Source organism: Panthera pardus, unplaced genomic scaffold (assembly GCF_024362965.1).
Source record: "Panthera pardus isolate Hobbes unplaced genomic scaffold, ASM2436296v1 HiC_scaffold_8, whole genome shotgun sequence".
NCBI lineage: Eukaryota > Metazoa > Chordata > Mammalia > Carnivora > Felidae > Panthera > Panthera pardus.
Window position 1 is genome coordinate 26,231,163 of NW_026527013.1, and position 23,390 is coordinate 26,254,552.

At 45.1% G+C, this 23,390-nt stretch overlaps 1 protein-coding gene across 1 annotated transcript; it reads right to left on the bottom strand.

The window, feature by feature from the left end:
• Nucleotides 1-396: 396 nt before the first annotated feature.
• DNASE1L3 (deoxyribonuclease 1 like 3) lies at nucleotides 397-21,448 on the bottom strand. The gene is made up of 8 exons (XM_019469955.2): nucleotides 21,190-21,448; nucleotides 13,991-14,079; nucleotides 10,457-10,564; nucleotides 9,755-9,867; nucleotides 6,946-7,058; nucleotides 4,168-4,325; nucleotides 874-970; nucleotides 397-571 (listed from the first exon to the last, which is right to left on the bottom strand). The coding sequence occupies exons 1-8, from the start codon at nucleotides 21,328-21,330 to the stop codon at nucleotides 458-460; spliced, it is 933 nt and encodes a 310-aa protein (XP_019325500.1). The 5' UTR covers nucleotides 21,331-21,448; the 3' UTR covers nucleotides 397-457.
• Nucleotides 21,449-23,390: the final 1,942 nt, after the last annotated feature.

The following is a 23,390-nucleotide window of genomic DNA, read 5'->3' on the forward strand; positions in this document are numbered from 1 at the left end:
TGTGGTCAGAATGGAATTTCAAAGGATGGCACTGGTGGTTACTGGGCTTGCTGAGTTGGAGGACAATTTGGAGGCAGGGAGGCCAGGTGGGATGGCCTTCATTCTTCATCCCCCTGAGACATGATCACCATCCTGACCTCGAACGGGAGGGAACAGATTCCTCAAACAGATAATTGCCCAAATCCTAGGGTACAGTTGGGGCCTTGGCCTTTCTTGGGACTGTCCTTTTGGACTGCAAAAGACTCCAGTTTCCTTTTAGGTAAGTCAGGGGAGGTAGGAGCCCAAGAAGGGTAAGAGAAGACTGTCCTCCCAATTTGACTCAAGTCAGATTAAATTCAAGTTGAAAAATGAAAGCAGTTGGACCAGACTTGTTTCCTGAGTGCAGGCAGAAGTTCATACCTGTTAAAGCTGTTTTATTTAGAAGCAAGAAATGGTTAATAAAATGGCATTCTTGTATCTAGGAGCGACGGGTCTTTTTCTTCCTTGGAGAGAGAGATTTTTTGTTGGTGGCGAAGACCCTTGAAGATTGTAGTTTAAATTCAACTGGAAAGTGGTCGCTGACATCCAAGGCCTATAAAGAGAAAAAGGAGATAAATTTGGGGATTAGGAGACTCTCATTTTAGTGCTGAACAAATTCAGGTTCAAAGTGGGAAGACAAAAGGCCTAAAGTCACCCAACAGAACACACACTGGTGAGCATCATCCCTGGACCAGCTCAATCAGAAATTGAGACAGGTCTTCAAGTCACAGAATCATGGGCTTTGAGACTCAAGGTCCAATGGCCCAGTGTTGTGTCTCCAGTGGTGACCTCAAAGGGTGACACCAACTCATCTTCCCAGGACAGTGGCACAGAAAGACAAGATGGCAGCTGTACCTCCTCTTTGGTCAACCCATAAGCTTTCTGGAAGTCAAAGGTTCTGTTTGATCCATGAACAACAAAGCTGATGATCTCTTGTCCTCGAAGCACGATCCTGGAGAAGGGGAGGGAAGACAGTCACATTAATCCACCTTGTTGATTTCTGAGACCAACCAAATTTCCTGTTTGACATCTGGAATGGACTGAGCAGCCTGGCTCTTCCGAGTGATGTTCAAAGTGCAGACCTGGTGACCCTTAGGACAATGCCTCAGACTGGGAAATGGGACCAAGCCCTGCCGTGGCCCCATGGGCTCCAAAACAGTGTTTCCCTGTGTGGGCAGTTAGCCCTGATGGTGGAGGAGAAGATTATAAATGATACGTGGACACCACACCACGTACCGATGACTTGCATAGTGAGAATATTTTTCCCTTCACAGTTATTTTTCACTTTTCTTGATTTGATTATAGAGAAAGGTACCGGCTTATCTTTAATAACCCCCTAAGCTCCCATTTTGACCAAGACAGAGCAGGCTGGAGTCACCAAGCATTCTGCAAGCGAGAGAACTAAGGCAGAATTTAACATGGTTTGATTTTCACAGGGCTTATTTTTCGCTATTTTCAATTTACAACAAAGGATATTGTTTCTCACCTTAACATGAAATTTCCTTTAAAAATCAATTTATTTCATTAGAAATGAATGGACTTAAAGACAAATACAGACAAAAACCATAGTATGGTTGCTTTGCGGTGATAACAAACACCGGGAACATGGTAGCTAAATGAGTCTGGGAAACATGGACTCTAATGTATCCCAGGTGGAGTGATGAGTCGGGGTCTGCATGGCTCCAACCCACTGACTGAACAAGGACAAGGTGAGTCACACTGCCAGTTCATGCCTCTCCACCAAGCTTTCCCTGTGTCCGACCTGTGACTTGGTTTCCTGTGTTTGCTACCATACCACCGGGGTTAACTTTGAATTCAGTCCCCAAGTGAACTCTTCACCTTCGGCCGGAGATTTCTTAGAGCCATCCTTCAGACCCAGAGAGTAGAGAGCAACATCGTTAAGACCCCCATTTCTGACTCCTCTATATGTGTGCAGGCCGTTGAAGTCTTTCCCAAGGCGTGGCACAGGCCAGCTCTTGACATCTTTTGTGTCCAGCAGAGCACAGCTCATGGGAGGTGTTCAATAAATATCTGAACACGGAACAGAGACTGGAATTGAGACCATTTCATTTTACTCTCCTTGTCAGAAATTTATATGCCTTTTTAAAAAACCCTAAAAGATATACGCTTGTACGGAAAACATAGAAAATTCAGAGCAGCAAAATGAGAAATTAAAAAAAAAAAAAAGCACATGTAATCCTGCCATCCTTTGGCATATATGTGTATAAAACTGAGGTTCTTTCAGTAAACATCTTTTTTTAACCTGTCCCCCCACCCCACCCAATCTTACGTGAACATCTTTCCCTGTGATTCACTGTTCTCTGCTTCATTATTTTCAATCACCTCCCTCTTGTTGGTCAGGGGTGCAGAAGGTTCTTGACCTGCCCACGGTCAATGCACAACTGCATGTGAGTAGGCAGGTGGGTGAACAGGCTGGTGGGTGAACAGGCTGGTGGGTGAGTGGCCTACTCCAACCAGCTTTGTTGGCAAGTGGTCAAAGTGAGAGAGAGGAGGCAGGCACCTGCGAGCTCGCCCTCTTGTAACCCTCCTGCCTTGATTCCGCTTTCCCCAGTGCTAGGGCTGTTTCCACTCTTGAGAGCTGGAGCAGTGACTTCTGCAAAGGACACACCAGCCCTGAAAGCTCCGAGAGGAACAAAGGAGGTCATGGATGGAAATGAAAGCCAGACCTCAAAACTAGAGAAGTGAGAACAGCTGTCTTCTGGCAGAAGCCGTCTCCTGCTTCCTCGGAGGCAGGCTGAACTCTGGGAACTGCGGTCACAGCGGATTTCCCAGCCTGCGGTCTCTGCTGTGGGTGGGGAGATCATGAACATGCACACAATTCAAGGGCCTTCCCCACGTCTCAGTTTAAGAAACAAAAGTGAGAGCTGATTGAAATTCCCCAGGGAGATGTTACAACTGTGAGAGAATGTTATCATTTACTTTTTTTTTTTTTTCATTCAATCTCTACACCCAGTATGGGGCTTGAACTCACACCCCGGGATCAAGAGCCGAGTGCTCTACTCACTGAGCCTACCGGGAGCCCCTAGAATGCTATTACTTACAGGTATGTGTTTGCATTTAGGAATATGTAACAGAAGTTTTTTTTTTAATTTCTTTTTTAACATTTTATTTATTTTTGAGAGACTGAGCACAAGCAGGGAGGGGCAGAGAAAAGACAGAGACAGAATCTGAAGCAGGTTCCAGGCTCCGAGCTGTTAGTACAGAGCCTGATGCAGGGCTCGAACCCACAAACTGTGAGATCATGACCTGAACCCACGAACCTGTGAGATCATGACCTGAACCAAAGTCAGAGGGTTAACTGACTGAGCCACCCAGGCACCCCTGTAGCAAAAGTTTTAAAAAAGTAAGTACGCTGGGTGCCTGGGTGACTCAGTAGGTTAAGCCTCTGACTTTGACTCATGATCTCACAGCTCATAAGTTTGAGCCTCGCTCCAGGTGAGCCCTGCTGCTCTCTCTCTCTCTCCCTCTCCTTCTCTCACTTGTACCCTCTCTCTCAAAAAAAAAAAAAAAAAAAAAAAAAGTAAATACCTTTTTACTTGTCTCATTTTTAGTTTTACCCTGAGGAATTCATAAATATATGCACAAAGTACATGTATAGAATGTTCACTTCAGCAGTGCTTCTACCAGGAAACTCTTGGTAATAACCTAAGCCCAATGACAGGGGATTTGAGTGAATGCATTGTGGTATGTCTTTGTGATGAAATAATTAACAGCCGGTGAATGTATGGAACGCTTACCATATGCCAGGCATTGTGTGAGAAGACATATACTACTTCATCTAATCCTCATCGTGGCTCCATGAATGAGGCATGACTGCAATCTCCATTTTACAGATGAGGAAGCAAAGACACAGACATATGCACAGATACATGAAATGGTAGAGGCAGGATTTGAATCCAGACCTGTCTCACACCAAAGCCTGCACTAGCCACAGTTAAGCTGCAATGCTCAGGGCTCCCGGACACGGCCATGAAGTTTGCACACTGCACAAGTACCCAATGGCCGGGCCTGAAGTCTAATTGACTCAGCGCTGCAAGCCAGGTTCTTCCTCCGCCCAGAGAAAGGCACCTTTCCTGATGCATACCAAGCACTGGATGGGCTAGCTGGAGTCAGGCAGGTGCCTCCTACCTGTCATATGCACAGTTGGTGCTCTCCTTGACTGTGGTGTCCTCTTGGTCCCCTATCAGCCAAACAAACCCGGGGTCAGTCCTCAAGCGGATGTTCTTCCAGGCCTTCTTGGGCACATAGCTACAGCCGGCGTTGAAGTCACCCATGAAAATGAAATTCTGAAAGACGTTATTTGGAACCGTCACCTTGTATGTATTATTGCCAATGCTTTTGTTCAGAACTGCTAGCAATGGCCCCACCTCCCATACTCAGCAAACAACGGGGTCTGTTATGGCTAAATTGTGCCCTCCCCCCACCCCTACAAATTCGTATATTGAAGTCCTAACACACGATACCTTAGAATGTGACTGTATCTGGAGAAAGGCCTTCAAAGAGGTGACTAAGGTAAAATGAGGTTATAGGGGTGGCCCCTAATCCAATATGGCCGGTGTCCTCATAAAAAGAGATTGGGACACAGAGAGACATGGACGGAAGACCTTGGACAGAAGCCTCAGGAGAAACCAAGCCTGTTGACACCTTGACCTTAGACATCCAGCTTCTAGGGCTGTGAGGGTATACATTTCTGTTGTTTAAGTCACCCAGTCTTTGGCTGCACTTGGCAAAGTAATACAAGGTCTTTTTCTTTCTTTTTTTTTTTTAGAGTTTAAAACTGAGTCACAGTTTTGATGAGTATTTGTCAGGGGAGAACGTACAAGGGAAGGTGTTCTCACTGGGAAGGAGGATGTTTGCTGTGGCCCTTCCCTCCTGTTCTTAGTCATTGTGTCCCTCTAATTCAGCTTGCGGAGTTAGGTGGGGATCAAAGAATCCAGCTCATTTATCTCCCTCAAATCTCTCTGGCTCAAACTACTGTAGAGGATAAACATATGGATGTACCAACGCCTTTTGTTTCCGAGCAGGACAGATGAATTTGGGTGGCTAATTTGACACCTTTGGCACCCTGCTTTTCTGTCCTATTGTTTGGAAGTTGGGAACTCACTCCTGTGGAAATTCTGTCTACTGAGGAAGTAGGAAGAGCCTGAAAGGAAGGAGGTGACAGAGTGAGTTGTCCACCCCTGCCCAGAGGCCACCAGCAGAACCTCCTGTCTTAGAAGTGTTTTTCCCTTCAGAGCTCTTGGAACAGGATTTTAATATTCCTCAATCCAGAGGAAGCGTCAGGTTTCCTTGCCAGTGCTGTTGTTTGGGGCTGTTGCTGACTTTAGAGTTTTCTTCAAAAACATTTTATTTTGACCTCAGAGACCATGGTTTTCCCTGAGATTGATGGGCGCGGCCGAGGTCAGAATGTCATCCTTAACCCGAGTGACCACCAGCTCCTATTGTTATAGGCATGATTTGCTGAGCATGTACCGCCTGTCAGGCCAAGCATTAAATGTTTCATAAAGTTTAAATTAAATCTCACAATAAACACTAGAAGGTAGAAGGGAAACAGGATAGAGGGATAAAGTGACAAGTTCTAGGCCACTCAACTTATGCGCTCAAGTGGTAAAGTCAAGAATTAAATCCTGATCTGTCTCACTGAAGGGTCCTCAGCACAAGACGGCCTTCTTGTTCACTCTTGTGCCACCGATGTCTCCCTAGTGCCTGACATGTAATGGATGCTCAGTAAATTCTTGTTGTGTGAATGAATGAATTCAGAATTTTAGGAATGGATGAGTCTTTCTCTTGTCTTGCTTTTTACAAATAAGCAATGAATTACACACTGGTGCTCTCCATGTCCTAGCTCTGTGTCCACACTTTCCTTGACTCATTTTGCAGTTTGAACAGTGGAACTGAGGAGGGGGGAAGGGGAGGTCACTGGAATCACATCCCAAAAGGAGGAAAGAGGAATGAGGAAGAGCCCTCTGGAACACTTCCATATTTGCCAAGAGCTTTCACAGGCCCTCATAGCCACAGCGGGTGACATCCCCGTTTTCCAGATGAGGCCGAGACGGATGGTGGATGTATTCCCTTTCTGTGAGAATAGCACCCCTTGATTATTTGGGAAACTACTTTCCTCCTTCACCCCAGTCTGTGAGATTGGGCTGAAGCTCACACTGATTTAACAAATCAGAGCTTCTTAACCAGAGCTGATCGCAGTGGTTGGTTCAGGGATGGATGAATGACCCAATCAGGGCCAACGGGACCCAATCCTGAGAAACTTATTGTATTGTGACACAGAAAATCTGTCTCAGACCACTGGGTCTGGAAGCTGCTGGTGGCCATCTTCCCTTCCCAAGGGTGGAGCCCACCCAGAGGAAAGGAAGGCAAAGAGATGGAAAGAAACAGACAAGCCAAGCCCTGATTACTTTGTCTGAGCCCTGGATCCAGCTATGCCTGAACTACTTCTGGACATTTTAGTCACATAAACCAATAAATTGCTCTTCCTTTCATGAACCAATTTGAGAGTCATCACCTGCAGTGAAGGACTCTTGATCCCTCTGTGTCTCACTGTTCTCATTGCAGAGTGAGAATGAGAAAGGTAGTTACTTCATGGAGTTATTGGGAGGATTAAATCAACCTGTGCATGTTCAGCCTCAGTGTGGCCTGGCAATAGCTATTCACCCAGTGATTTTGGGCAGCCATTATTAGGGGAGCAGTGTACGAATTGCTGAGACCCACGTGGACAGTACCCAGGCAAATTTAGCAAGAGGGGTATTTAAGGCAGAGGTGAGGCTCTAAAATAGTGGGGGTCTGCACAGGTCCTGCCCCACCCCCCACCCTCCTGGGGAGTCCCTCATCCCTCCCCAGAACCACATTCTGCCTCTGCTAGACAGGAATTCAACAGACACAGAGGGTCATCACCTCCGCCTTCCAGCGACGTTTCATATCCGTGTAGACATCAGCCAGCTCATCAATCTCTTTAACGGAGGTCTCAGGGGTGGTGTGCAGGGGGACAATCACGAAGTCTTTGACAACTGAGGAACAGGAAAGAGGCAGAGGTCACACACTTCCCTGAACAGAGGAAGGTTCCATGAACACTGCTGAAGGGAAACAGACTGTCCCCCTAGAAGGCCCAGCCTGCATTGTCTGGGTCCCCTCATTTCTAGAGGGTCCAGCCGGTGGCTGAGATATGACTGTTCTTAGGACGATTAGGCCGGCATTTTCAGTACATGAAAGCCTCTTTTCTCCCACTCACCTGCAGAGCTAAGAGAAAGCCAGTAGACAGTACTGCTTGCTGGTATTGTGGGTGTTTTTATTTTCTCATTTTTTGAAAAATTATATTCTCTACTTTTTAAAAACTAATAAGTCAAGCCTGTTTGGCTTTTGTACTAAAGAATAAACTTTTTTCTAATTAAAAAAAAAAAAAGGAGGCTTGTTAGTTTATGCTTCTTTTGTAATCAGGAAAAAAAAAAAACCCAAACATTATTTAAAAAAGAAAGTGGCCTTTTGTGAAATATCTGAAAACCTCCCCCCACCAGGAGGGACAGAGGGAGCCTTGGAACTGAGCCTCGCCCACCTGGCAATGGAGCTGTTGTGCTCTGAATGCCTCTTCCCCCAGCTTTCCCTCGTCCTGTGCCTGGGTCCCCAGGCCTACTCGGGAGCTAGGGGCTGTTGGGAATCACTGCTCAGGTCACACAATGGAAAGTCAGGACTCAGAGCCTGCAGCCTGTCTCCAGGACCCTGCACGTACCCACCAGCCTTATTTCTCACTCTTCTCAGGCCTCCACTCCACCCCCCATCCTCTCTCTGGTCTCCCTACACATCCCAACTCCTTTCCACCTCTGAGCTTACTGGCACCTCCCCTCAGAATGGCCCTTTCCCCAGTCTTCTGTGACTGGCTTCTTCAGGTCACAACCCAATGTCACCTAAATTGGGTTGGTCCCTCACCCCACTATGGAATGCACCCTGCTTTTATTTCCTTTGTGCCCTGAGATTACTTGCTGTGCTTCTGAGTTTGGCCCACTGGAACCTGAGTTCTGTCTTGCTCACCCTCTTGGCTCCAGCACCTAGCACAGCACCTGGCACATGGGAGATGCTCAAAACTGTTGATTGAATACATGAATGAATGAATGAGTAAATGAATAAAAGGGAAAAAAGATAGATGAATGGCTAACTCTATCTTTAATCTCAAATACAGGGGACATAATGTTTCCTTGTACAAGATAGAAAATTCCAAACAAGAGGGCGCCTGGGTGGCTCAGTCGGTTAAGCGTCCAACTCTTGGTCTCAGCTCAGGCCATGATCTCATGGTTTTTGAGTTCAAGCCCTGCGTTGGGCTCTGCGCTGCCAGCACAGAGCAGAGCCTGCTTGGGATTCTGTCTCTAGGTCTCTCTGCCTTCCCCATCCATGCCCCTCCCCCTCGCTCTCTCAAAATAAATAAATTAAAAAAAACTCTAAACAGGGCATGGCTGAAGTGCCATCCTAGGGGAGGAGAGATAGAGAAGGGTGAAAAGGTGGAGGCCCAAGACAAACAGGTTTGTTTAGCAATGTTTAGCTGTGTGTAGCTGAAGACTCTCTCGGAGAAGAAATAATCACTTGGGGCGGGGGGCAGGGTGCTCTCCAAACACTGCTCTGGTCAGCTAAGTGTGAATTGTGTGCACGATGAAGCTATTACACATGCTCTCTGACGTGCATTTCTGTCCTAAATAGCCCCCAGATCCTTCTCTTCTTCTACTGGAAATTCCTCCACCTTTCTTCCATGTTGGTTTTCCTGAAGTACTAATTAGCCAGGGTGGGAATAGTTAACTTCATCGTTCAGGGTGTTTATATTTGTGTAGTATAAATTTGGGGGTACATGCTCACATACATTTATTTATTTGGTCATTATCTGTCTTGCCTACTACAACATAACTTCACTAGGGCAGGGGTTTTGTCTGCCTTGGTCAGTGCCTGGAACAGACCATGGCACGTAGTAGGTCCTGAAAAGATATTGGATTCTATATAGCTTCAATCTGCAAATCAAATTAATTCTTGACTTTCCATTTCAAGATGCACTGTGGTTAAGAGTATGTGCTCCCAAGATAGTGGCTTGGGTTACAGCCCTGCTCATTCATGTCAAGAGCTGCTGGGTGACCTTGGACAAGTGACTCCACCTATTCGAACCTTGGCTTCTTCAAATGTAAAAGTGGAGACAATCCTAGGTCTTAACCTGCAGGGTGTTGCAAGGTTGCAGGAACCTGGCACTAATCAGGGATCAATACTTGTTAGTGGCTTATATAAGTGTAGTTGTTGTCAAAGTTAAGGGAGCAATCATTTGGATTTCCCCTCTATACCCAGTCCTTGGAGGACTTTGCCATGTCATTACTAGAGGCAGAGGGAGACTTTAGTTTGGGGTTCATTTCTGCTGGCCACCACTGCGATTTTTCAGAACGAAGCTATGCTTGACTGCAACTCAAGAATTGCAGTAAATAATTTCCATCAGCCTAACTGCTCCAACAAGAGTGGAGTTACCACTGACTTCAGGTGCATTCTAAGGGAGGAGGTCTTGGCATTCTGAGAAGCCAGGCTGCATCCCTAACACTGAAGTATCAGACGTTCTCAATGGCCATCTCAAGTTTGATGCCTCCCTAACAATGCTGCATAAACCCTGGGACCCCCGCTCACATCTGGGGCTATTGTCCATTCATGGGATCACAGGGAGGTTATTCACAACTGGCGCCTTAGGTCTCACCGGTGTAGCGTGACTGGAACCAGACCACAAAGGGTTCCCTGGAAAATACATCTGTGTCTCCAGCCTGATAGTCATGGTAGAGGTAGCGTTTCTTCACAGACAGTAGCTTTTCCCTAGGGGAGAAAAAATAGGAAGCACTTCCAGCTGAGTCAGTTGACATCTTCATTCAAGAAGCAGAGACATGGCTTCATTAGCCCCCCAGGCAGGCTCTTGCCCTGCAAGGGATCTTTCACCCGAGAACAAGGCTCCATCTACTCTTCTCCATGGCCAGGACCCTTTGAAAGCTGGAGATCTGAGCAGTACCACTTACCTGGGGCACCCATAAGTTAATGCTCAGACTTAGAACAAATTACTGTAGGAAGAAGACAAAACTCTGAAGTTTCAGAGACAGCCATGCTGGGCAACTCAGGTTTCCATCCCTGGGCCAGGACTTGATGAGGGAGGATAAAGAACTCCTGACCCTCCTGACCAGGCAGTCACTGACTCAACCAACAAATTAGGTGTTAGGAAGCTGCTTGTACTCTTTAGTTTGAAGAGGTAACGCTTTGCTTCAGAGTCAATTTGACAGCAATTATTTTGATCAATATTGAGAACTGGTTAGAGGTCAACATTTGGTTTTGAAGAAAAGATAAGCATTTTGATTCAATTCACAGTCATCATTTATAAGTGAACCACATTCCAGGAAGCATAGGCTATACTCACTTGTAGAGAAAGGCATACTGCTCTTTATATGTGTTTCTTCCAAGGCGAGAGCTAATCACATAGTTGTACATTATGCCTTTTCTTGAATTTCTTGAATTTCTTGAATTTCTAAAATGCAGAGATTTTACATTATGCATCTTAAAAAATAAACATCCCCCTATTGCATGTTCCCCTATCTTCACTCTGTATCCATATCACCAATGGCATCATGGAGAAGGGTTACCGTTCATCATAACCTTGGGGTCTAATAAGAAGGGCCACCATTGACTGGGAATGTGACATCTTCCAGGATCTTGACAGCCATTAACTCTTACCCTTAGAAGATGGGTACTGTTGTTACCCACCTTGTATAGTTTGCAGGTGTAGAGCTGGGATTTGAACTCAGATCCTACATACTCCAAATCCACACCCTTTGCCCTGCACCTGTGGGACATTATTGAGACCATAGAAGCTTTAGGCCAGAATCTGCTCCATATCTCACTCTGGCTCATGGCTGGGACTGACCTCATACTTCCTGGTGGAGGAAACCTTATCAGGTCACCCTGTCCATGCACTACTGCTGAACATTTATCATATGCAGAATTCCTAGTAACGTTTTCATTGGACATTCACTCCTGCTCTGAAAACCCTCAAGCATTTTCTCACAAGTCTTAGAACTATGATTTCAGACCAGCTATTGTTTATGTTCTGGGGGCTGGCGATACAAATGTGAAGTCCCATTACCTCTACCCCTCATTTACACCAGGGAAACTTGACTCTCCATGTGTTTGCCAAACCTGCTGATAACTCACCCTGGGCAGTGCCTGGCACGGTCTAACCCATTTGCCCACAGAAAGATCTAGGGCATGTCTAAGCTATAGCATATTCTCAGGTTTAGTAGCAGAAGGAGCATTTAGGGCCCAACCTAGGCCCTACAGAAATTCCTAGGACTTTAGGTACATATTCTTTTTTTTTTTTTTTAAGTTTATCTATCTTAAGAGAGAGAGAAAGAGAGAGAGAATCCTAAGTAGGCTCCTCAGTGTCAGTGCAGAGCCCAACTTGGGGCTTGATCCCACGAACCATGAGATCATGACCTGAACCGAAATCAAGAGTCAGACATTTCACCAACTGAACCATCAAGGTGCCACTAGATACATATTCTAAGGCAGGTCTGGCTACTGGGGCCTGAGGAATGTGGACGTTGGATTCCACCGGGCTTCCAGTTTGGGAAAGTTGACCTTGTTCTGAATCTAGCCTACCAAATTTTGGGTTGGCAAAATTCTTGCCGTGACTCAGCTGTGAGGTGACTAAGGCTCCTGTTGGCTTACGAGGGATAAGGGGACAAACAGGCCTGCTTCTGCCTGGAGTCAGTGGCATGGTCTAGGGGGGCTGGGACAACTGAGGCAAGTTGGGGTGGGAAGACTCAATCCAGGCTGGCTGTGGGGAGGGGCATAGAGCCCCTGTCCCCTCGTACTTCTGAAAACTGACCAGAGTCCCTCTAAGGAAAGCTCAGGAGGTTCAGAATAGAGCACCAGCTTTGGAGTCAGAAATGACCCAGGTTCAAAGGTAAGCTCCACGATTTACTGGCTGGGTGAACTTGGGCAAGTCTCTTCTCTCTGTTCCTCAGTTCCCTCAGCTATAAGGGAAACAGTAATAGTACCCACCCCACAAAGCTGTTGTGGGAGTGAATGAAATAGCACACGTAAATTGATTAACTGGATGCCTGGCATGTAGTTAGGGCACCGATGGCAGCTGTTACATGCGGCCCTTGGGACCATCATTTGTCATCATAATTTGCTTCCTTTTACTAGTAATAGACACCACCAGCCCTGACTGGTCACTGCTACAGACCAGGCACAGCCCAAACACTTATATGCAGGATTTAATCAGCACCACATTCCGGGAAGATGGGTTCCATTACCAGTCCCATTTTATACACAGGGAAAATGAGGTGCAAAGAGGGTGAGTAACTTGCCCGAAGTCATAGCAGAGTCAAAATCCAAACACAAGTGGTCTGAGTTGAGTGTAGGCGCCTGACCCTTTCACTAAACTCCCTTTTCCATCATCAAAGATCAGATCTGGAAAGAGAAGAGCTGCTGAGGCTGAATGGAGAAGCTCAGCCCAACTCCATATTTCCAGATGAGAATATGAGCCCCGGAGAAGGGGGAACTAGCCCAGGGGACCCTCTGTGTGAAGGAGAGTGTCCAAGATTTCCTCCCAGGCTGAATGAGGCTGGATTGACCATTCATTTATTTAAAAAATAATAATAATAACAGGGGTACCAGGGTGGCTCAGTTGGTTAAGTGTCCAACTTTGGTTCAAGTCGTGATCTCACAGTTTGTAGGTTCGAGCCCCGTGTCAGGCTCTGTGCTAACAGCTCAGAGCTTGGAGCCTGCTTCGGATTCTGTGTCTCCCTCTCTCTCTGCCCCTGCCCTGCTTGCACTCTGTCTCTGTCTCTCAAAAAGTGAATAAACATTAACAAAATATTAAAAAAAAATAAAAATTTTAAGTTTATTTATTTATTTTGGGAGAGAGAGAGAGTGCACAGGAGGGGCAGAGAGAGAGGGAGAGAGACAGAGATTCCCAAGCAGGCTTTGCACTGTGACAGTGTGGAACCCAATGCGGGGCTGACACTCACAAACCGGGAGATCGTGGTCTAAGCCGAAATCAAGAGTCGGTTGCCCAACCAATTGAGCCACCCCGGTGCCCCTTGAATATGCCTTTAAAACTCACATTGGGATGATTTTCAGGTGGGTGGGTTTGCTGATTATTCTTTGAGAAAGAATATAAATCACAAATATAATCCAACGTAATTTAAAAATATTTGAGGACATTATCTTTTGGGTTTTTTTTTTTTTTGAAGTTGTAAAATCAGGCTTTTTGTAAGCTATTCAAATCATATAGAAATATATAAAATAAAAAGTAAATATCCTGCATTTCTTCACTGACTGCCTCCACAATGGTCCTCCAATCACACCCACTCCCCTGGCCCAGAAGTAACCACTATTAATGGTTTGGGCACATTCTTCCAGTCTTTCCTCTAGGCTCATGCAAACTCAAACACATGCTTATTCATGTATAGTGTAATGTGATTACTAAAATGGGCTACTCTACCTAAGGTTCTGAACCTGCTGTTTTCAATATACTGCAGCCATCTTTCCATGCTGGAATATTTAGCTCTAAGCTATTCTGTAGTGATCATGATTTTTAACGGCTACATCATATTCCAGCCTGCGGGCATACCATAGCTTCATATTTGCACTCAACCTTTTTTTTATAACAGTAGTTCTAAGCTCAGCCCCTTGTCTCTTTTGTTTCTCTCTCTGTCCTGGCTCCTCATTTGTTCCCTCTATTTTACTTTATCATATTAAAACTAGCTGGTTGAAAGTTCTCAGGACTTTGGCTAATGGAGTTGGAAGTGTGGGCAGTGTTGGTCATGTGACTTGGTAGTCAGGGTGAGTGCTGGCTTTCACCCTTGGTTCAATTCCTGAGGCTTTTCAGGTGTCCTTGCAGTTGACCTTGAGTCTGCAGAGGGTCCAGGAGCCCCGTCTTTACCCATTTAGTCTGTCCATCAGCATGGGACAGATAATGTTGTTGCTGTCCTTGATTTCCATCAGGAGTATGATATCACAACGTTTGATGACCTGTGAAGACAGAATTCCCAGGTGTTTCAGGCCATTTACTGCAAGTAATAAAATCTTTTATTGGGCACTTACTATGTTTTAGGTATAGGATTGGTGCTTTGTTAAAGTAATGAATTTTATCACTGAAATAAGTGAAGAACTTTGTGAGGCAGGTCGTATTTTGATGTCTATTTTATTTGATTAAAAAATTTATTTTTAGGGGTGCCTGGGTGGCTCAGTCGGTTAAGCATCCAACTTTGGCTCAGGTTGTGATCTCACGGTTCGTGAGTTCAAGCCCTGCGTTGGGCTCTGTGCTGACAGCTCAGAGCCTGGAGCCTGCTTGTGATTCTGTGTCTCCCTCTCTCTCTGCCCCTCTCCTGTTCATGTTCTGTCTCTCTCTGTCTCAAAAATAAAATAAAACATTAAAAATAATTTATTTTTAAGTAATCTCTACACCCAACGTGGGGATCGAACTCACCACTGACTGAGCCACCCAGGAGCCCCCCCCCCCACACCTTTTAATGTTTATTTCTTTTCAGTTATGTCCGTTTTAAAGATGAGGAGCCTGGGGCTCCAGGAAAACCGAGTAAACTATCCAAAGTCACTCAGCTAGAAAATGGCCAAGGCAGAATGCAAATCTAGGCAATCTGAATCCAGAGCCTATGATCACATGTCCTATATCTTGTTTTTTTTTTTTTTTTGCTTGAATAATCACCATAATAATAATAATAATAATAAATATTTCTTAAGCTCTTAGTATGTGAGAGGTGCCAGTATGGATATGGGTCTCCCCAGTTCACCTGGCAACAAAATAATAATAATAAAAATTACAAGGGCTAACATTTATTGTGAGCCTACCATAAGCCTCACCAACACTGTGAGAGAACTATGATTATTGGCTCACTAACCTCAGGAGAAAACCAGGCTCAGAGTGTTTGAGTGAAAAGTTTGAAGTCACACAGCCAGTATAGATGGTAGAGTCAGGATTTGAATTCGGGTTCTTGTGACTACAAAGCCTACCATGCTGTTAAAACATCAGGGAGAGCTGGGTCCTGCCACCGAGCCACCTTGCTGATTTAGTCACTGGTCTCTGTCAGACCTTTCTGGAAGGCACTTTAAAGTATGTATCAAAAGTCTTGGAGTATGTACTTACTCTTTGGCCTAGTTTTCCCCCTTTGAGGAAGGTCTTCTATTATAAAGAAATATCTACTACTTCTCTGCACCTCAGTTTCTTCATCTATAAATTGGAATGATGACAGTTATTCCCTCACAAGGTTGCTGGAGGATTAAACGGGTCCTTAGAACAGTGCTAGGCATTTGGAGCCACACATGAAATTATTATCGCTATTATTATTACTTGTACAGATCAAAGAGGAAGAGGCATTGCAATAGCACAACAAAAACTTGGAAACAACCTAAGTATCCCCAAATAGAAAAGCATTAAATGCAAGATGTTGTAAACATGGCATAGGACATTATGTAGCATTAAAAGTCATGTTTTAAAAGAATATTAACAACATGTGAAATACTTCCAATATAAAAGCAGAATACAAAACTGGTGATACAGGGCAGTCTCCATGCTGCAAAACAGATGCAGTTTTTAATTTTTTTTTAACAGTTATTTATTTTTGAGAGACAGAGAGAGACACAGTGTGAACGGGGGAGGGGCAGAGAGAGAGGGAGACACAGAATCCGAAGCCAGCTCACAGCTGACAGCTGTGAACACATGTTCAAGTCCACGAACCATGAGATCATGACCTGAACTGAAGTTAGACGCTTAACCAACTGAGCCACCCAGGCACCCCCAGATGCAGTTTTATGTATTTATTTTTGCATAGAAAAATGCCCATAAAATGCCCTAAATGCCAATAGCTCTTATCTTCAAGTGATAGGGTAACAGCTGATATTTTTTTTCTTCTTTATATGCTTCTATATGTTCAAAGTAGTCCATAATGACCATTTTTAACTTAATAAAATTAAGTTAGAAATTAAAATTTTTTAACTTAAAAAATGATACCTTTCTAATTTTAAAAAATTAAAGTGTTATTAAAAAAAGGAAACTGCTTGAGGATAAAGTAATTATGGGAGAGGAGATGATGGCCAATATTTATTAAGATATGACAGATGATGGGGCGCCTGGGTGGCTCAGTCGGTTAAGTGTCTGACTCTTGATTTTGGCTCAGGTCATGATCTCACAGCTCATGGGACTGAGCCCTGCTTCAAGCTCCACACTGAGCTACTCCACACCAAGCATGGAGCCTGCTTGGGATTCTCTTTCTCTGCCCCGCCCCCCAAGGGCCCCCTCGCTCATGCTCTCTATCCCTCTCTCTCTGCCCCGCCCCTGCACCCTCACTCTCTCTTTCTCAAAAAAAAAAAAAAAAAAAGTGACAGGTGAGAGTCTATTTAACATAAGTTAAATAAATTGTCTTACATAAAGTGCCTCATGTGGTGCCTGGCTTTATAAGTGTTAGCTCTTGTCATCAACTCATTAAATTTTTATAATAGTCCTTGGATGTTGGCCGTCTTGTTATCCCCATAGTATAATTGAGGACTCTGCCTCAGTGCAGTTAAGTAATGCGAACACCCTGTGAATGTGAATAATGGGATCATCCACTGCAGAGCCCTGCTTGACCACTATGTTCAACAACGGAGGAGATCCCCACATCCCCTGATTGCTCCTCCTCGGAGACCAAGGTCCCTTTTGAATGTAACCCATTGCCGCGGGACAAAAATGGGCCAGAGTTCAGACTCCCTTTTCTGAGCAGAAGGGTTGAGCTTTTATTTTTTCGTTTTGTTTTGTTTTGTTTCTGAGAGAGAGAGAGAGAGCGCAAGTGTGTGCTTGAGTGGGGGTGAGGGACAGAGAGAGGGAGAGAGAGAGAATCCCAAGCAGGCTCCATGTCTAGCTTGGAGCCCAATCCCGTAACTCTGGGATCATGACCTGAGCCGAAATCAAGAGTTGGATACTCAAACAACTGAGCCACCCAGGCGCCCCTGAAGGGTTGAGCTTTTAGATTCCCTGTTTACAACCCTTTTGCCTCAATAACAAACGCTCTGGAGCCCCACATCTCCTTGATCTTGGCTCAGGTAATGATCTCGAGGTTTGTGAGATTGAGCCCCGCATCAGAGTTTACTGACAGCAGAGAGCCTGCTTGGGATTCTCTCCCTCTCTTTACTCCTCTCTCTCAAGATAAATAAACTTAAAACAATAATTTTGTTATAATTTTCTAATTATAAAAATAATGTTGCTTATTGTAGAAAATTTGGAAAATGTAAAAGACTATAAAAAATCACCTGATGACCTGTAAAGCCACCACTCAGACACTTCTCATGTGATTTCTATACTTACACATATTTACAAAATGGCATCAGAATAACTAGCCTGTTAGTTGAAAATATAGGCATCGAATCAAATGGCCTTGGATTCATGTCTTGACTCTATCGCTCACCAGCTGTGTGATCTTGAGCAAGTCACGAATGTTCCTTGAACCGCCAGATTCCTTATCTGTAAACTGGGACAGTACCCTCTTATGGGGTTGCCATAGAGATTAAAGGACATGATGGAAATAATACATTCAGTCTAGTCCCTGGCACAGAAAAGACGCTCAGCAAACAGTGGCAATATTTATTACACGGTTTGGGTCTTTTTTTTTTTTTTTAAATCTCACATGACATTGTGAGCATTTTCCTCAGTTTTCAAATCCACCACTGATGTGTGTTTTCTCTGCCCCAATTTCAGGCCGGGAAAAATAGATCCCCCCGGGCTCCATCTCCTCAGAATGAGGCTCCAAAGGTGAGGGCCCCCAGAAGGCCCTCCCAAGCCTGAAACTCAAGATTTTCCTGAGGCTGCTGTTCACAGAGGGAGGGAGTAGGGATTGAGCATGGCAAGTAGTGAGGGGCTCCCAGCAAGTGGTGTGGTGAGTGGGGCTGGGGGGAAGGGAAGGGACACTCTGGAGAACTCTATGAACACTCTGGGGCCAGAGAAGCCTATTAAACCTTTTTTTGTGCCTCTGAACAGGGAGCAACCAGCATGGTGGGGAAAGAGCCCAGAGAGGGTCAGTTAGGCCTGGGTCCAAGCCCTTGTTCTTTTGCTCACTTGCTCCATGACGCCCAGGACAATGTACTCCTCCTCTCTGAATTCCAGTTGTCTCGTCTACAAAATGCAACCAGCGGGGCTATGAGGCTGAACTTGGATACTAAGTGTGAAGGACCCGGCATACAGTAAGCAATCCTGAAATCATAATTATCATGTGCTGTGGGAGACAATGCCTCCCATGTCCACCATCTTATCCCCAGTGCGTGCCTCAGAGCAGCTGGCACGTGGTCTACCTTCACCGAGTGTTTGTTGGCTGAACAGACTTCGCTCTTTAAGGACACAAACTGAAGAAGCAGACAGAAGCAGGCAGGGTTTGGCATCTGGAAAACTGCCCATGGTGCCAGCCAGCAAACCCAAGATGATGACGGCAGGCCTCCCTCACTCTCCAGCCTCCCTGATGAAGGTCATAATGACAACAGCGTGATGAAACTGGGCTCGTCTCTGAAGTGATAAATCCAGTATGGAAGAGTGGAAAACGCACCTCCACGAATATGGTTGGGTCATATGTTTGGACTTGATCCTTCCCCTTAACAGCTATGGAATCCTGGGTAAGTCACTTCTTTCTGAGTCTCTGTTTTCTGGATTACAAAGTGCGGGCAATGCCACCTATGTCATAATAAGAATATAACATTCCTGGGAATACCTAGGTGGTTCAGCCAGTTAAGAATCTGACTTCAGCTCAGGTCATGAGCTCATGGTTCATGGGTTCAAGCCCCACGTTGGGCTCTGTGCTGACAGCTCAGAGCCTGGAACCTGCTTCAGATTTTGTGTCTCCCTCTGTCTCTGCCCCTCCCCTGATTGTGCTGTCTCTCTCTCAAAAATAAATGAATAAACATAAACATTAAAAAAACAAAGGATATAAAATTCCTGGCCTATAGTAGGTACTTAGACATTAGCCCCTGTAAATATTACTTTCCTGAATGCCTGGGTTTGGGTTTTATTGTTTGTGCTCTCAATGGCTCTGGAGGTATTTGGGGATGACCTCTGATTACAGGATGGTCTTGCAACAATGGGGGAAAGTAAGGAGTCCTTGACAAAGACTTTTCCCATGCTTGGCGTTTGGTGTGATGGCTGTCCATCCGTCAGCCCTGTAGGACACAGCCGCTCAGGGGAGGTGCTGAGTATAAGCCCCCAATAATGGAATCACCAAGGAACAAAAGATAGTCTTTTGTTCTCTTAAGACTCTGATGACATTGCCTGGATAGAATAAGTGAGGAAGGTAATGGGAACACAGTCGGTACCCGGGTTCCACGGGCCCTTGTGTGAGGAAGCAGGGAAAATAGTTTCCTCGTATGTCAAAGTTTCCTGTTGAGCCAGGGAGTCTCGGCTCCCACAGGCTTGGCATGGCTCTTCTGGCTGAACAACAATCTCTGGAAGGCGTTGGGTGCTGTCCAAAGGGCAGGGCCAACCAGGGAGAGGACCATGTAAGTAAGAGCAGAGCATGCCAGTCCTTGCTCTAATCCACTTTGTGTATTAATGCCAATAGTGGCAGCTCTGTGTGAGATCACCTGCCCACTCACGGGCTCTACCTTGATTTCTCTAGGCCAACTGGTGCTACAGGTTGTGTAAGGCCCACTTTCAGAAAGGCCCAGGGGCTCAGCGAGGAGAAGGGAATTCCCGGGCTTGCTCACACAGCTGCCTGGTGGGATCTGACCCCAGAGCTCCTGGTGTTCCCACCATACCCTGGTGCCTCCAGGGGTTTCTAAGGTGATAATACCCAGACAGAGCCCTGGGAAAGGTTTCAGCTCCCAGCATCATCAAAAATAAATTAACCTGTAGGGTAAAGAGAGTCAAGCAACTCTAAAGAAATGTGAGCAGCATCTCCAGACATTGGTCATAATACCCACGGGAAGTCTTTTATATATATATGTGTGTGTGTGTGTGTGTGTGTGTGTGTGTGTGTGTATGTATATATGCATATATATGTATATATATGTGTGTGTATACATATGTATGTACACACACACATATATATATACACATATATGTAAATTTTTTAATGGTCTATTTATTTATTTTTGGAAGAGAGAGAGAACACAAGCAGGGGAGGGGCAGAGAGAGAGGGAGACACAGAATCCGAAGCAGGCTCCAGGCTCAGTGCAGAGCCTGACAGAGGGCTTGAACCCACAAACCATGAGATCATGACCTGAGCCAAAGTCAGACACTTAACTGGCTGAGCCACCCAGGCGCCCTGTGCAAGGGAAGTCTTATCTAAGTGGAGAGAAAGATAAGAATTGATAGTTGGGAAAAGGTTGATGAGGTGGGCAGTGAAGAAGGAAGAAGAGAGGGGTGTAGAGAGAAAGAAAGAAAGAAAAAAAGAAGAAAGAAAGAAAGAAAGAAAGAAAGAAAGAAAGAAAGAAAGAAAGAAAGAAAGATGGAGGGAGAAGGAAGGAAAGAAATAAAGGGAGGAGAGTAAGAAAGAAAGAAAGAGAAAGAAAGAAAGAAAAAGAGAAAGAAAAGAGAAAAACGAAAAGCAACAAAACAGAATGAAAAAAAAAAAAAGAAAGAAAGAAAGAAAAGAAGAGAGAAAAGAGTTAGCAGAAAAAATCTGTGCTGCATTGATGGGTAAAAAGACCAGGCTGGGCTGGCCTCCCAGCTCCCCTCCACCTACCCACCCACCACCTATATGAGGTCACTTCACCTTTTGTTGTTCATCTCTTCGTGGGGATAAAAATCCTCCTTTTTAAGGGTGATGAAAGGAAATCACATATTTGCAGTGCCTGACAGGGGCGTTCAGTAACCGGGAGCCAGATACTGTTTTAGGGGCTTCACATGTGCCAACTCAAGCATTCCCCAAAACCGTCCTACAGGGAGGTACTGGCATTACCCTCACGTTCAGATGATGACATGAAGCCCAGAGAGGTGATGTGGTTACTGGAATTACTGCTGCCATTATTGTGACAAAATGCCAAGGCGGCTGCTACCTTCACCCCAGCGACTAACTTGAGTGGAACATCTCCTGAGTCTCTTAAAGTCTGAACGCATCAGAGAGGGCGCGAGGGTGGTCCGGCGCTCTTTCCGACAGGAAAAGGTCTCACCTTCACGATGACATCCATGGCATTCTTGTTTTCCTTCTTGGCTTCCCCAAAGGACCTCACATTAAAGGAGCAGAGCCTCAGGGCCAGGGCACTGCCGGTGGAAAGGAGGAGAAGCAGGAGGAAGGTGGGCGGCTGAGGCATCCTGATGTTCCTCTGGCTTCAGAGAGAGGGCAGCGGTGTCTGGTGTGCGGGCTCTAGGCCACTACTTCAGGCTCAGCTGACTTATAAAGCCTGCAGATAACAGGAATTACTGGATTCCTTGTTGCTACTTTCACTTCTCTGAGGAACTGAAGATCATGGGTTTCATTCCCCAAGGAAATGGAGAAAAGGGGCTAGTCTTTGAGGAGCCCCTGTTTTTGTCACTCTGGTGAGGAAATCGGCCTGCGTAATTTGGGCACCATCCTCCGCAAAGTCACTCATATCCCAACTGGGAGCCAGCTGTGACATCCGGTCATCTGTCCTGTGGTGGCATGCCATCTGCCTTCTTTCCCTGAGAATTGATAATTCGGAAGCCATCTACCCCGGAGGGCAGCTGGGGTGCAGAAGCCTTCTGTGAGGGGGCAGTGAAGCGGGGGCTGGAGGGAAATCCTGCCAGGCTTTCTGTCCTCACTGGGATTTGGCAGCCAGCTGTCCCTGGACACACCCAGGCTCCAACTCTCTAATCGCCCCGATGGGCGTTGTTAAGGTCAAGTCTAGTTTGAGTTACATAATTTTTTAAGGCAGTTTTACTGTATACAGTTTAATACACCGCATGCTGGCAGTGTGTTCCCAAGAACAGCAACTACTAGCCTGCTAGAACGGGTCAGGAAAATGTGCTTGGACTTTAAGGATGAAGAGCCAGTTAAAGCTCCTAGAAAGATCCACAATTCAACCAGATATTGCTTTAATGTTTGTAAGAGCTGTATGACCCAGGAAAGGAAGGCTTTGTAAGAGCTGTAGGATTTTGACCTAAGTAAAATGAGTTTTGGAGATGTGGGCACGGAGACAGAAGATCTGAAATGCAAAATCCAATCAAGTTGTAAGCCCCAGTGAGCTTTGCAGACTTGGGCAAGGAAAATTCTTCTGTGAAGAAGGTGGGTAATGAGAATTGGAAGCCAGCATTGGGATCTCTGGACAACCCCCTCTTTGAAGTGATGGGCGGGTGGCTGTAGCCACAGAGAGAGGTGCAGATATAGAACTAACATACATCCAGTCAGCATCCTGGCCAAAATCTCTGACCAACCATGCCCAGGCAGGCTAAGGAGATAGCCCCAAAGAGCACATGGAGGGAAATAATGGTTTCCTGAGCTCCTGGTGAGACAAAGCTCTCTAGAGCCTATAACAGGCCTCCTTAAATCTCTAGGGGAAATGGTGGTGATTGCCTGGCAAATAGGCATATTACAACGAGAAGAAGATTTAGAATTAAGTGTGGTACATGCTTTTTGTGACTTTTAAGAAGGACTCTGTACATGCGTACATTTTATGAACGTGTAACGTGAGAGATTTTGGCCCGTTTAACCGACAATTTTTTAATTCCAACGTAAAATGTGCAATTAGGGGGATGGATCCAGATTCGTGACTTTAAATTGAAACCTTACTAAGGGTTTCCTACTAACCGTATGCACCGTTCTGAAACCTGTATGAGAATTTGGGGTTAACTATGTTTCCATAAGTTTAATTAATTAAAATTACTTAATATTTAGGGTCACCTGGCTGGCTTAGTTGGTGGAGTGTGCAACACTTGATCTCAGGATTATGGGTTCGAGCCCCGTATTGGGTGTAAAGACTCCTTAAAAATAAAAAAATCTTAAAAAAAAGAATTAGTATTTTAAAAGATGGCTTTTTCATTAGTTCAGACAACTGAAGAAGTTTTCAAGGAAATGGAGTATATTAAATTTATAAAAGAAGTGTAAAATGTTTGAAAATGGATCTATGACCCCTTAAAAGTAATTAAGTTTGCCGAATATAGGGTTGGTTAGATTTAGCAAATAAAAACACTAGGTAAATGTGACTTTTAAATCATTCAGATTTAATTGGGCATCCTATCTTCTGTTTTATCTGGCAATCCTACCTGGGCTTATGAAAAGAATAAGAAATTTTATAAGCTGAACTTAAAAGCATGACATTTAAAAAAATGTTTATTTTTTTTATTAAAAAAAAAATTTTTTAACATTTATTTATTTTTGAGACAGAGAGAGAGACAGAGCATGAACGGGGGAGGG

Excerpts from the sequence above, each read along its gene's own strand:
- DNASE1L3 (XM_019469955.2), bottom strand. The coding sequence starts at position 21,330 with ATGCCTCAGCCGCCCACCTTCCTCCTGCTTCTCCTCCTTTCCACCGGC. Across the intron at positions 10,565-13,990 it reads CTGATGGACAGACTAAATGG|AAATTCAAGAAATTCAAGAA; the intron begins GTAAAGACGGGG and ends TCTGCATTTTAG. Across the intron at positions 7,059-9,754 it reads GTTCCAGTCACGCTACACCG|TTGTCAAAGACTTCGTGATT; the intron begins GTGAGACCTAAG and ends CCTGTTCCTCAG.